The sequence below is a fragment of the Rhinolophus ferrumequinum genome, chromosome 2, assembly GCF_004115265.2.
Source record: "Rhinolophus ferrumequinum isolate MPI-CBG mRhiFer1 chromosome 2, mRhiFer1_v1.p, whole genome shotgun sequence".
Taxonomy (NCBI): domain Eukaryota; kingdom Metazoa; phylum Chordata; class Mammalia; order Chiroptera; family Rhinolophidae; genus Rhinolophus; species Rhinolophus ferrumequinum.
In genome coordinates, this window is record NC_046285.1 from 61,689,350 (window position 1) to 61,702,918 (window position 13,569).

The following is a 13,569-nucleotide window of genomic DNA, read 5'->3' on the forward strand; positions in this document are numbered from 1 at the left end:
GAGAAGGAATTAGGGAGTCAGAAGGGAGAAACCAAAAGAATGTTAAAGAAGAACAAAGTTGGAAGGCTAATAATACCTGATTTCAAGGTTTATTATAAAGCTACAGCAATCAAAGCCATTTGATCTCGAAATAAACATAGAAAATTCTATCAGTGGAACAGACTAGACCCATCTGCTCGATTACTGTCTGTTGAATAAATTGGCTCAAAGACCGTCACATTAGGAAGGTAGTTGCTGAAATTAGGTTGACTGGCAAAAGTTAATCTTCACCTTCCACCATAAAAGTTCAATTTGGAAATATACTACTCGCTTTGATAAGTTTGCTTGATTAGAGTGTTAAGTGCAATATAGTAAAATAAAATAGATACAGCCAAAGTTGTTTTTACGGAAATGGTTTGAAACTAAGTTGGAAGCCCTAAACCCACTAACCAGGAGGGTATCCTAATATACTGCCCTAATGTATATTCTCCACTTGAATTCACAGGCCTCAGAGATAGAGTAGCACCATTTTGCCTAATGAATAAAGGAAGGATATAAGACATGAAAAGGTTGCCTTTCAGAGATATTGAGTATTTTTTGTGTTCCAGGAAATTTTGGTTTGTAAAACAACCTGGGAGGAGGCATTATTTTCCCCATAATATAGCAGAAGAAACCGAGGCTCAGAGAGATTACCCCGGGTCATAGAGCTGGGAGTTGGCGGGGCCAGGTTCAAACCCAGACTCCAAGCTGACACTCCTCCCCTCCTCACAAGCTGAGGTTCTAGGGTGAGGCCCTGGATGAGGTGGCCATGCACCCACCAGAGCTGCCCCAGACATTTTGTGAATCCACACAAAGAAAGACAGTGCTCTAGCCAGAGTTTAGACTCATGCCCACCCTCATGACTGAAGACCTGATTGTCTCCTGGCTGAGAAAAGTCTCTGGATTTACAGAAATATACTCAAGATCTTAGAGGAAAGTGAAGCCCCAACTTATGAGAGAAGGGGCTGGCACTATGACAGCTCCACCCACTCTTGTGGAGAAATGATCTCAGATGCCCTTTACCTTGGCAGGGGGAGAGGGGGGTACCCCCATCCTCCATCCCTCATCCCCCATCCCTGCCCTCACAAACACTAAAGCAAAGATGAAAGTGTCTGCTTTCTCCCAAGGGCCACTTGTGGTTTCCTTTCCCCCCTCAGCACACCAGCTGGGAGGAGATTTCAGCTACTTCTCATTATGTAAATGACTTCTGTTCCTTTGCCAAAAGTGGATGAGGAAAGCTGCCCTGGAGTTCGCCTCCTGCCGTTAGGGAAGACCCAGCTGTGCTAAGGGTGGCAGCAACAGAGCAGCGGCACCCGCCCTTGGCAAGGCCACAGCTCCCTCTGGCAGCCCCAGTCATGTCCTGGCAGCAATCTCCGGCGGTGTTGCTCTTCGTGTCCCTGGCTGGTGAGTGACACACATGACTCTGCTATGTCTGGTCCTATTAAGCTAAATGTATTCTGCTGCCACCGACCAAGGTGAGACAGGACAGGCTGTAGATAGCTGTCGTAGCTTCAGTTACTGTGGGTATTTATCTCGGGAACATCTCTTCCTTATTATCTCACACATGTGGGGAACACTTCATTGTTGCCAAGGGCTTTCACAGTGTGGACTTGTTTTCCGTGAGTTAGGCAGAATACGTGTCAACCCCAGAATACAATGACACTGTCCCTTGATCCAAAATGGGTTCTGGGCATCTTCTCAAGGAGAGTTTGTAGATATCGCTTAGATTTAAGAGACAGAGAACTGAGCCAGGGTTTAGAAATGGGGCTCTTGCTACATTGTCTGGGAAAAGTACATCGTGTCTTGCTTTGCCTGTTTTTCTCAAATGGAAATGCTATGTTTATCTATACAGTGAATTGTGAAGATGAATGAGATATGGTCTGACAAACTGTGTCATTTCAGAAAGGTGTAAGCCAGGTGGTCAACGATTTTAAAAATTTACCATTTTATATATATATTTCAGATCAGAGAAATTGCCTGGGAAACTGAGCTTTTAATGACTATTTTATGTTCCCACCCCCTGCTTTCATGAAGAGCATTTTCTGTCTAAAAAACACTGAGTCCTCTTGTGTGCTGTTATGACGTTTGCTGGTTGGCTCACAATTCCTTCTGGAACCACTGAATTTAACATGTGAGGGAACTAGCTCTGTCCACGTAGCCCTGTGAGCTACTCAGAAGGGGACACAGTGGCACTTGATTGTAACATGAATTGTTGTGAAGGTTGGGTGAAGGGTCAGGCCAGTTGCCTTATTCAAGGCTGCTTTTCCTTGTGCCATATTTTTGGAATTCAGGTTTCACATTCTTTTCGAGGCAAAAGGGGAAGTCATCATTTCATTTAGCAGGGCAAGCTAATAAAAAAGCGAAAGATCTCAGTGTGGCAGTAACCCTCGGCAACCCGTGTGTGAGTGCCAATTCAATGGCTGACAGATGTCTGCCAGATTCAGGACTGCAATGAGTGCTCTCAATAAATGCAAGGGCAGGTTGCCCTTTCCTCTTTGAGCTGCAAATTCTCAGAGGTGAACTAAGTGAATGAAGCATAAAAGTGCCCCATTTTCCAGATGAGAATATGGAGGTAGGTTAAGGAACTGCTCATGGTCACTCAGCTAGCAAGTGGTAGCCCTGAGATTTGCATCCAGGAAGTCCAGCTTTATGATCCTCGCTCTGCACAACTGCACCACATGGCCCTACATGCCTACATTCAAGAAATACTTTGAATTGGAGGTGAGAAAACCCTTGACATTTTGCTAGAAGAGACACAGCTTCTGGGTAAACTAGCTGGGTGATCATTATCTAGTCATTTTACTTCCCTGGTCACAAATGCCTTCCTCATAAAATGAGACGATTGAAGTTTGTATCAGTTAACTTTAAGTTCAGTTGCACATAAATGACAAGCCCCAAATAATAGTGAATCAAACCAGATAAATGTTTGTTTTTTTCTCATGTGATAACAAGTCCAGAGGAACTTGGACCAGGTCTGGTGTCATGAGCCCACCACCCTATGTGTGACTTGTGCCCAGAAGGTCTCCTCCTGGTTCTAGATGTCTGCTGGAGCTCCAGCCATCACATACAAGTTACAGGCTTGTTAAAGAAGGAAAACAGAAAGGCAATAGAGAAGCCACATAGGTGATTGAGCTTCCTTCAAGCAGCCTTCCCAGAAGGCCCACAAAACCCTACCACTTCTCGTGCTTTGGCTCAAACTCAGTCACACATTCCCCCCCAGCTGAAAAAGAGGCTTGGATGTAGGTTTTTTTTATCCCAGGCAGTAGGTGCTCAGCTTAAACTGTGGTTCTGTTACTCAGGGAAAAGGGAACGCTGGATTTTGGATTTGTCAGCCAGCAGTCTGCTGCAGGGCTACAGCCCCTTCTGTTCAAGGGTTCTCTTTGAATCGCAAGTCCCACAGGAAACTAGCAGAGGAAGGATTTACATCTTTTTGCTAAAAGATCTATGTCTAAACTGAAATAGTACTATCTTGCTAAGGGCCCACCCCTGGCACCCTACACACCCAGAAAGTCTTCCTGCTGCACCCAGCTGGGTCTGCTTATGCTGCCTGGGGAGGTGCCAAAGAAAGTTCTGAGGTGGGGGGCGCTAAGTGCTACGGGGCTGAACACAGTTCCCTGCCCCTGGATATGGCCGTAGTGCTCCATTTACTCCCCAACTGTTTCTTAGAGTTCTGCAGACAAAGTGTAGCCTCCAAGATCTGCCAGGCCTGCTCCCTGCTGAACCCCTCCTCATTCCCGCTTCCCCACACCCTCCTTATGTCTCCATCATGCTTCCCCCCCTCTCCCAGGGTATTCTCCAGGTACACCAGGCTCTGAGGTCTCCATGACTTTGCACGTGCGCTTCCTCCTTTCTTGTCTGCCTGAAGCATTTCCCCTTGCTTTGGATTCCCCACCCCACCCCATAGTACTTGGGGCCTACTTCAGTAGTAACACTTGCCACACTGAGGAGTCTGGTCTATTTGCGTGTCAGGCTGCTGAGGCTTTGAGCCCCTGAGAACAAAGGCCTATCCACAGTGCCTGGCATGGAGCTGGGCTCACAGGGGGCTCCTACGTTTCTGTGGAATTCAGTGTGGTAGGGAAACCAAAGTCTATCTGGGAAGGACTCACTATCCGGGAAATACTAGAGTAGATGCCCTTGTGTGGCCACTGACTTACCCAGGGCCTGGCTGAGGAGTCATCTCTCAGCCTCTCCTGAAGGTTGTAGGGGAACCAAAACCTTCTCACGCCTCTTCCTGTGACTCACCTGCTAGAAGAGTCCAAGCAATGGATCAAGGCCCTGGGGTACTTGTTTGCTGAGTCTCCTGAATCCGGGAGAAGAGAGGCTGGAGGGGTGGGGAGCCTGGCAATCATTGTGTGGGCTCCAGGGCTGTGTTTTTTTGAGTAGAGGGAGGGTTGAGACAGATTCTGAGCTATACCCTGCCATTGTTTCTGTCCACTGCTCTTTTTTGGGTTTCAGACAGACTGGTGAACTTGACCTCTATAGGGCCATAGGTCTCATTTAAAAACTATGACCCAATTTTGGGAAAGATTGCTCATATATGTGTGGTCATATGCATAGATTTTGTAAAACAGAATTTCTCAGAGTATTTCCACTGAGTACCTAACAAATGCATGAACTTTCTGGGACGTATTACAATGCACAGCATACTTATCTCTGTCAGTTTTGTATCTAATCACCTGCCCATCTTTTATATCCCACATTCCTAGAGGGAACTGGAGGGTGGAGGGGAGGGGCCAGAGAGGGGAAGGAGAAAGATATTAGAATAATATTTCCCAGACTGGTTCAATCTGTAACACACTCTGACATGTCTGGTCACTTTGGGTCCAGCCACCTGCTGGCCCAGCATTCTGTCCACCACAAAGTTGCACACACCATATCAAGACATCATGCCTCCATCACCTCTAGCCACCCTAGACACCAAGCACACCTTGATGGCTACCATGAATTTTCTTGTTTCTGTTTTGGATGCTGTGCACTGGTGAATGACCAATGTGCTTTCCCCCTCATTTGCATTCAGTCAGCACTACTAAGAGAAGCGTTCTAACGATCTTATGAGAAAGGCTCCCCCTATTAAAGGATACGCTACTTTAGCTCATACGCATAAGCCACACACAGTGGGATTTTATCAAGAATCTAATGATCTCTGCAAGGGAACAAAAGGCAAGTGGTTTCCAGTCTCCCAAATTTTTCTGCATCAATTTCTGCTTTTCACTACGAGATATTCCTGGAAACCACATCTGGGAATGAATTCTCATTTTCCATAGTAAGAGTATGCACTTAATGGGGTTCCTGTTGGGTTCTGGACCAACGAACCAGCAACTTGCATTTTGACCAAGTGAATTGTGAAAATAAATCTTCAACAACTGCCAACTTTCATAACAATCTTGAAAGGAAAGTCTTGCTCCAAGCTCTACAATGTGGGCTTTGGAAATATAGGTTTTGCGTATAGTGAACCTAAAGCCCATAAAATCCACAGGTCTTGAGTGTTACACATTTCAGTTATCCAAATGAACATTTAGATACAAAAAAGACCCTTTAATATTAGTCTCAGGTAACTTAATGTCATTAATACTGTTTAAAATACTTTTTAAAAGGTTATTCAAAGAAATTTGAACTGATACTTTTGTCTTTTCCATCTTGCAAGCCAACTATACAGAAATAATTCATAACTGTTACTACTGCGCTTAAAGTTAGAATTTTTCTTCTGGAAAATAATCACTATTTCAGCATGTGAGCCTCACCAAGGACCACCATTATGAGGTTTGGGTGAGTGGGGGTCACTAGAGGGACACCCTACTATTCTGCTCAACTCTGCTTTTCTCTCTTCTCTCATCATTCTTCCCAGTGGCAAACACAACCTCCACCCTTCCCCAAATCCAAGGGCACGCTTTGGTTCAGATAGGGGTTTCAGTCTCAGCTCCAAAATGTACTAGTTGTGTGATTACGGTCAAGTTGATAGAATTTTCTAAACCTGAGTTTCCTCATCTGAAAGGGATAAAATAAAGATAGAACCCTTCTGAGGGTTTTGAGAGAAGGTGGTGAAAGCTGACCTTTGACCTGAAGCCTGCTTGCCATATAGTGTCTAGTAAACTTGGAATTTTTTATTGTTGTTATTATTATAGGGAAAGTACTCAGAAATGTATCGAATGAAAGAGGGAGATAGTAAAGGAGTTTATGGATGATTTTGATTAGATACGGACTTCAGGACTATAAACACCAATTGTAGAGGGATCTCCTTTGCCTTTTCCCTGTGTTTCCCAAGTTACTTCCCAGCATCAGGCAGCTCCAGCTCCAATGAGTGTAAATACAATGGGTAAACACAAGGAAACCACAGCATTCAAGAGACAAAACCACCTCTCACGTACCTGATCATAAACTCCCAAGGAACATCATCTGTAGTTTGTCCACTTTTCTGACTTGCTAGGTGCCTGGAAGGAGACAAGAATGGAACTATTTTGGTTGAAAAGGAGCCAGAAGCTTTCTGGCCTTCAGGGACGGCCCAGGAGAGAGAACCTGTGACAGTAACACACGCTGCTTAATGGTCCATGAAGCCTTTCACTTAAACCAATCCTTTTGAGCCTTACAGTAATCCGAGAGGTCTACAATTCTATTATCCTCGTTTACCCATTCAGTTATTTATTCATTCAGTCTATATCCACTGAACATGTTCTTTGTGCAGGCACTGGTGATGACAAAAATACACACAGTTCTCACCTCAAGATTGCTTTTAGTCTAGTGGGAGAGATGTACAATCAACAAATAAACATTTAATCAGAGCTGATATTCTGCAGGGACACTCTGTCTGGCCAGGCTTATTGTTAAATATTTGAATACCGTCCCCCTTATTCAATTACAATGTGTGATCAGTGTGATGAAAGCAATAAATATAACACTGCGATGGAGAATCCCAGGGGCGGGGAGCTAGTTTATATAGGAAAGACTCTGTGAGGAACTGGCATATAAGCCAAAATATGAAGGACAGGCCGCCAGGTGTGTCAGAGCAATTATGGCTCAATTTCCTTTCTTAGTTAAGAAAGGCTGGGCCATTCAAAAGGTTAAGCAAGGAAATGACAGGATCTGGTCTATATTTAGAAAACCTGGTGGCAAGGTAAAAAAAATTACAGGACACTGACTCTCCCATTATTGGAAGTAATTAAGCGTAGAGTAGATGTATATGTGGCAAATATTCATAGGTCCAATTCACACATCAGATTAGTGTTTGGACTAGATGATCTTTAAGACCCCTTTCAAGTCTGGGATTATATGGTTCTGTGCGAACTATACAACTCTGTGTAAATCTTTATTATGATTATTCATGCTGCCCCAGCTCTATCAGGTTAGCACAGCTGTGCTCTTCCCAGGAACACCCTCCCCCCGCCATCCAGCAATTGTCTTGATTTACATTTGAAGACGGGGGGATAAAGAGGCATGGACACTTAAGATCTCACTGAGCATGATCACTTCGTTAGTAGTAACACACCCAGGGACTGGATGCAGAAGAATGTCTGCAGTGTGATCACAACCCTGTCAAAAGCATGGATACAAAACATTACAACTGTGGCCTCATGGTAGACTCTTGGGGTAATCTGTACTTGATTGTTATATCCTTGCAAATTTCCCCCAAATCTGGAAATATGCATGTTCATTTTTAATGAAGAAACATTTATATGGGAGTGGGGGGGAGGGGCCTGGTGAGCTATTAGTGTGTTAACACTTTGGTGTCCTAATTTGCAGTGATTTTGCATTATGGCAGTCAAATAAGAGCAAAAGCGTTTCCAGAAATCACAGATTCTTCTCAGCCTACGGGAGCAGCAACAGTCCAGGACACAGCAAAACTTGTCCTGCAACCAACTAACCAAGTGCTTCACAGAACGATAGCAGCAAGATCAACGGGTGGTCACCTCACCTCTCCGATAGCTGCCACAACCTCTAACTCGGAGACCCCAACCACACACACAACAACACAAACTCTAACAACAACCTCCCCTGTAACTACCAACAACACCCCATCCACCAGCCCAATAATCCACACCCTCATTACAACCCTTGCTACACCCAACACCTCTCACACAACTACTCCAGTCACTGAGGCTACAATTGGCCCGAGTGCAGCTCGCCGTTCACCCCCACCCACCATCACTCCACCAGCCCATACAACTGGAACCAGCCCGGCGACTGTCAGCCACACAACTGGGAAGACCACCCAACCCAGTAAGCTGACCACCCTTCTGCCAACTTTGTCCACCTCACCATGCAATAGCACAACCAGTCAGAAGCCCACTCAACCCACCCATGCTTCAGGAACAACCACAGTTATACACAATGCCACCCAAACTGCCTCACCTGCCACCACAACCCCTGGGCCCACCCTTGCACCTCAGCCATCAACAGCTAAGACTGGAATTTATCAAGTTCTAAATGGAAGCAGGCTCTGTATCAAAGCAGAGATGGGGATACAGCTGACAGTTCAAGACACAGAGTCGGTAAGTTGGGGCCATAGGACTGTAACACTAGCCTCAAAACAGTTTGAGTGGAGTTTGCTTTGCTCAGAATGAGCATTTTCCTGTACCCCACGTCTTTTAATGAATAAATAGCTGTGAGCCCCTCTTTCTCCAAGGTGCTCCATTAAATGGTGAATCTGTTTTAGAATATATATAAAAAATAGAAACTGACAGTAGCTGCTTGGAGAGAGGAAGGCACACACCAAAAATTTAAATATACACACCCCTCACTTTTGGCCAACACGAGCAGAGTGTTGGGGTGTGTTCACCGTTGACCCAGCCTGGCCCCACCCCAGCGACTTCCAAGCCCCTTCAACTTCCCTGAGAAACGAGAAGTTTGGATTAGATGGTGTCCATGGTTCCAGCCAGCTGTGACGCTCATATGAAAAATCCAGATTAACAAAAAGATTTGAGGGGGTGAAGTGGGGTGAAGATGATTTGATTTATTAAAGGAATCATCATAAAATTAATACTTTTTTTTGCACAGTTTTTTATTTCAAGTAAAACTTCCACATTTGAAACAAAAGTACATTAGATAGCAAACCTTTCCTGCAGTACCTTTCAGCATATGTAATTTCACAAAGATTAAATTTCACGCAGCTCATCAGGAGTATACCCACCATGAATTATCTGCCAAGCTGCTCCTTTCTGTGGGAGAGCTCCTCCTGTAAAAGGTCTTTTAAATGAACATAACAGTTTGAAAATGTGAGGTTTTGTCGAGGGACTTTGAAATTCTCAATTGAACACCCACTAGCCTTGAATTTCAGGCTCATTTATTGTGCTGGTTTCCTGCCTAGAGTTTTCTTCTCTATCTCATTGAGCTGACCGATTTTATTTGATTTAGGTTTTTTCACCTCAGAGATACTTCAATATCGACCCCAATACAACTCAAGCTTCTGGGAATTGTGGCTCCCGAGAATCCAACCTTCTCTTGAATTTCCAGGGCGGATTTGTGAATCTCACATTCACCAAGGTGAGGGCTGAGCTACTTTACACTGACTGACTCTACCATCACTTTCCCTTTCCCTCACCCTGGGGCCCAGTGGTGCAATCCCACACTTCACTTTAAGTTCCAGGGGAAACAGATCTCAGAGCCTTTTGAGATATTCTCTGATAAGAATGAGGGGCATGGAGATGGAGAGGAGGGAAGTGTCGACATCTTATGTTTGCCTTCTTCCCCCTTCAGCCTCCTCTGTGCAGCTTCAGGAGGCCTTTGATGTTTCTTAGGGGAGACTTGGCCTTGGGGAAGCTGGACACAAGTGACCTTTGCAAACCACCCAAAGGAGGAAGTTGTACAGATGAACAGACTTGTAGAAATTCCCAGTGGACACCAGAGAAACAGAATTGTTCTAAGGCCAAAACCAAATGTCAGAATGGGTTCTTTCCAACCACAGCAGGCAAAATTCAGGGACTAACCCAGCACTGGGTTTTCCTGACCATAGCCTGGAGGGGAGCAGACAACAGAATAGAGTGGAGAGAGCATGCACGTGAGGTCAGAGTCTGGGCTGCAAATTTGATTCTGTCACTTGTTCTCCTTGTGACATCAGGCAGGCAACTTAACCTGTTTGAGATTTATTTTATCTTTTGAAAAATGGAGGAAAGGGATTAGAGATCACCTCTGTAAAGAGTGCTGGCCAATATGTGGAAAGTAGATATTTGATAACCAGTGGCTATGATCGCAATGACTGAAATGGGCAAATATCATGGGGATACAGTCTTGGTCCTCCCACTCATGCCCCAAAGTGTCTTTCAGATAGGCTGAGGAAGAGCCGAGGAGGAAGTTCTGAGAGGACCCTTTCAGCTGGGGCTCTGTGTGGGCCTCCTCCTTACCTGTCTCACATGACCGCTGAGGTTAGAGGGACCTTGGTTAGCAGATTTTAGAGAAGAATGAGCATAGGCTTTTGTCAGACGAATCGAGATTGACTCTCAACCATAATACATAGACTAGCATGATCTCTGGCTAGTCGGACCTGTTTCCTCATCTATAAAATGGAAATAATTACACCTATGTAGTAGGACCCTTGAGAGGATTAGAAATGGTATATATGAACAGTCCAGCACAATGTTTAATAAAGGGGGGTTGTTGTTGTTAGCTTGGTCTGAAAGGCTTTATCCTCCTGGTGCACACTTTTCTCCTTCGGTTAGAGATACACTCGAGAAGTCAGTGGTTTCCTTTCACTACCAAATGGGAAAGACAAGACATAATCCCTCTTGTCAGAAGGACATTTAGGGAAGAATAAGTGCTGTATCCCTCAACAAATGAGGTTAAACTATAGAGGTGTCAAGAATTTTTTTAAAAGTCACTTCAGCAAAATGGCAGAGGATACAGACATAATCATCTATGCTTTAGTTCAGGCTCAATTCCACCCAGACCACTGCCCGTGTGAATAACTGCTTAAGGGAAGGCATCGAAACCTCCAGCATTTGTCTGTAGCACGCAATTCCCCTGCTGCCAGGGCTTAGGCAGAACTGCCCGCAGGACTTTCCTTGACACCCTCAACCTCTCGTTTTGCTACTTTCCTGTCTCCTGATGCCTCCTATCCCTGTCTTTCCGATGCCTTCAGGCTGGACTCTATTTGATCAAACTCCACCCAAGTGCTGAATTCCTGCCTTTCTGGAAGTCCTCTGTGCCTCCAGACGTGTGGGCTGGAAATGAGTGCCCTGGTGGAGCTCGGAGGACCAGCAGGGCCTCCCTCCGTCCACCTGTCTGCAGGAAGGAGCAGTGAGCCACTCTCAGTCCATGGCCCCAAGTGCGGTGGTAGCTGCTCTGAGTCTCACCAACCAGATTCACCTTATTCCTCAGCACCAGTTCCCCAAACAGCTGACATAGCTCTGCGACAAGAAGAAACAAGGAGGCTCACAGAAGATGAGAGTTTCCACCAGCCTAAGTGCTTCTGAGGAATTTCTACATTTAAAAAGAGAACTTGTGTAAGCCCCCCAAAACAGCCACAAGTTCAAAGATTACAGGGGCTAAGCATAGAATTTAATGAGTGAAGTAGGCTAAGAAACATTGCCTTTTCCTCAACACGGGCAGTCTTTTTTATTTTCTCACTTTTTAAATAACAAGACATTATTTTTAATTAATCTAATTAACAAAGATTTTTAAATAGCGTAATACCTAATGTTGGCAAAGATGTATAGAACCAGGAACTCTCAAACATTCTTGGAAGGTGTTTGCATTGGTGCCCTATGACCCTAGGTCTTCTGGGTCTTCTTCCACATCTTACAGTTAAAATATTTTCCCACTTTTGATGACAATGAGAAGGAAGATTTCATTCTTCCATTAAATCGGCCTAAGAAAAACATTAGAGTAAGTGTGGGAAGGTAAGTGGCAACTGATAGTCCTCAGTAGTGAGGGGACAAAAGGAAGGGTAGGGAGTGCCATCCTCCTCCTAGGGGACAGCCCCTCCATAGCCGTGGCTGGTGGTGCCAGTGGCAGGGCCGGCATCTTGCCTGGGAGACTGACACTGTCTTTTATGGCGGGCGTTCATTCTGAATGGTCGGGTGTCCGTTCTGAGTGGCTGCTGTCCTCCGGTGCCAGTTGTTAAATATTTTACCTGTCACCTCTATTGGGTGGTAATGAGAGACCAGTGTTGCCCAATCTGATTGTTCAAGAGAAGGCAAAAATCCAAATCTTTTTATAAAAGCACACGATTTTTAAATGTTGGTAACCCATGTTTTAAAAATTTGAACACTCGCCTGGCCAAACAAACTGCAGCTGGAGGCCAGATTTGGTCTGCAGCGAAGGTGCCTTCTGCCCCAGCAGGGAGGCTGTGTGAAATGCATTTGGGCAGGAAAGCTGTCTAGATTCCTTCACAGGAGAAATGGGCTCAGCAATTCAGCCAGCCACTTTTCAAAGGTTGCTATCTTCCGCACTACAGCCAACAGCCGCAGCCATATCATTTGGGGCCAGATACATCTTCGTGGTAGGTCTGTCATGTGCCTTGTGAAAACTTGAACAGCATTTCTGGCCTCTACCTACTAGGTGCCAACCCCAGTTGTCACAACCCAAAATATCTCCAGACATTTCCAAATGTCCCCTGGGTATGTGTGTGTGTAGGGGGGCAAAATCACCCCTGGTGAGAACCAGTGCCCTAGAAAAAAAGAGAGCTGTCAACGTGAGAAACCTCCAAACCGATAGAGACATTTTGTAAGTTTATTTGAGCCAAATTGATGACATATGCCAGGGAGCAAGATCTCAAATGCTCCCAAGAAAAACAGTTTTGCAGCTTCTTTTATGCATTTGAAATTAAGGTGGGAAAATACACGGAGGTGGGAGAAAGCAAGGCAGTATTGCCGGATTGTAGGATAGTTAACACGTTTATGTGTTCTCTTGAGGGGTATTACTTCTGGCATTTCAAAGGTGTGTTAACCTAGATGCACAAAAACAATGGGCAGGGCTTAAAACCTTTCACTAAAGAAGCTATAGGCCTTGGTCATGACTACTCACCACGACCTTCCCAGTTAGGAATTTATGATCAGATCACCCTGTGAGGTTCCTTTCCATAGAAGCCCTTTTTTTTTGTCCACAAGGTCTTGGAAAATAGGAGTATATGTTAGTTATAACATTATAGAAGTTACAAATGAGAACCAAATTATAGAATGATAAAATAGATGCTGATTAGCAAGGCTGATTTATCAACCAACCTATCAATAAGAATTTACTGAGCACCTACTTTGTCCTCCACACTCAGCTAGACATTATGTGAGAAAAGCAATACAGTCTCCAGGCTTCAAATCATGGACAAATTTATAATTTTAAAATTGAAGTACTGCCAAAGACAGAAATGTAAAGAAAAATCTGCCTCCTAAGTTGTCACTTGATGGTGTTCAATCAAAATTTCAATTATCCATACCATTTCTAGGTGACCATGGACCAGTCGCTAGCACTCTCTCTGAGCCTCAGTTTCGTCTTCTATAAGACGGAGCCAACCATTACGTCTTTGTTGGGCTGCTCTGAGGGTGACTGGGGTTAGCATATATAAAAGTGCTCAGCATGGTTTCTGGCTCATAGCGGGGTTAGGAGAAGTGGGCTTCCTTTCTCATTTCC

At 44.8% G+C, this 13,569-nt stretch overlaps 1 protein-coding gene across 2 annotated transcripts in view; it reads left to right on the forward strand.

Annotated features, from left to right (window-relative positions):
- The first annotated feature begins 1,274 nt into the window (after window positions 1-1,274).
- Window positions 1,275-13,569, forward strand: part of LAMP3 (lysosomal associated membrane protein 3) — a 30,447-nt gene continuing 18,152 nt past the window's right edge. For both annotated transcript variants that reach the window (XM_033089033.1, XM_033089023.1), the window contains exons 1-3: window positions 1,275-1,422; window positions 7,753-8,501; window positions 9,364-9,492. In XM_033089033.1, the coding sequence (XP_032944924.1) occupies window positions 1,374-1,422; window positions 7,753-8,501; window positions 9,364-9,492 (927 nt within the window). In that variant the 5' untranslated portion in view covers window positions 1,275-1,373. The remainder of the gene's footprint in view (window positions 1,423-7,752; window positions 8,502-9,363; window positions 9,493-13,569) is intronic.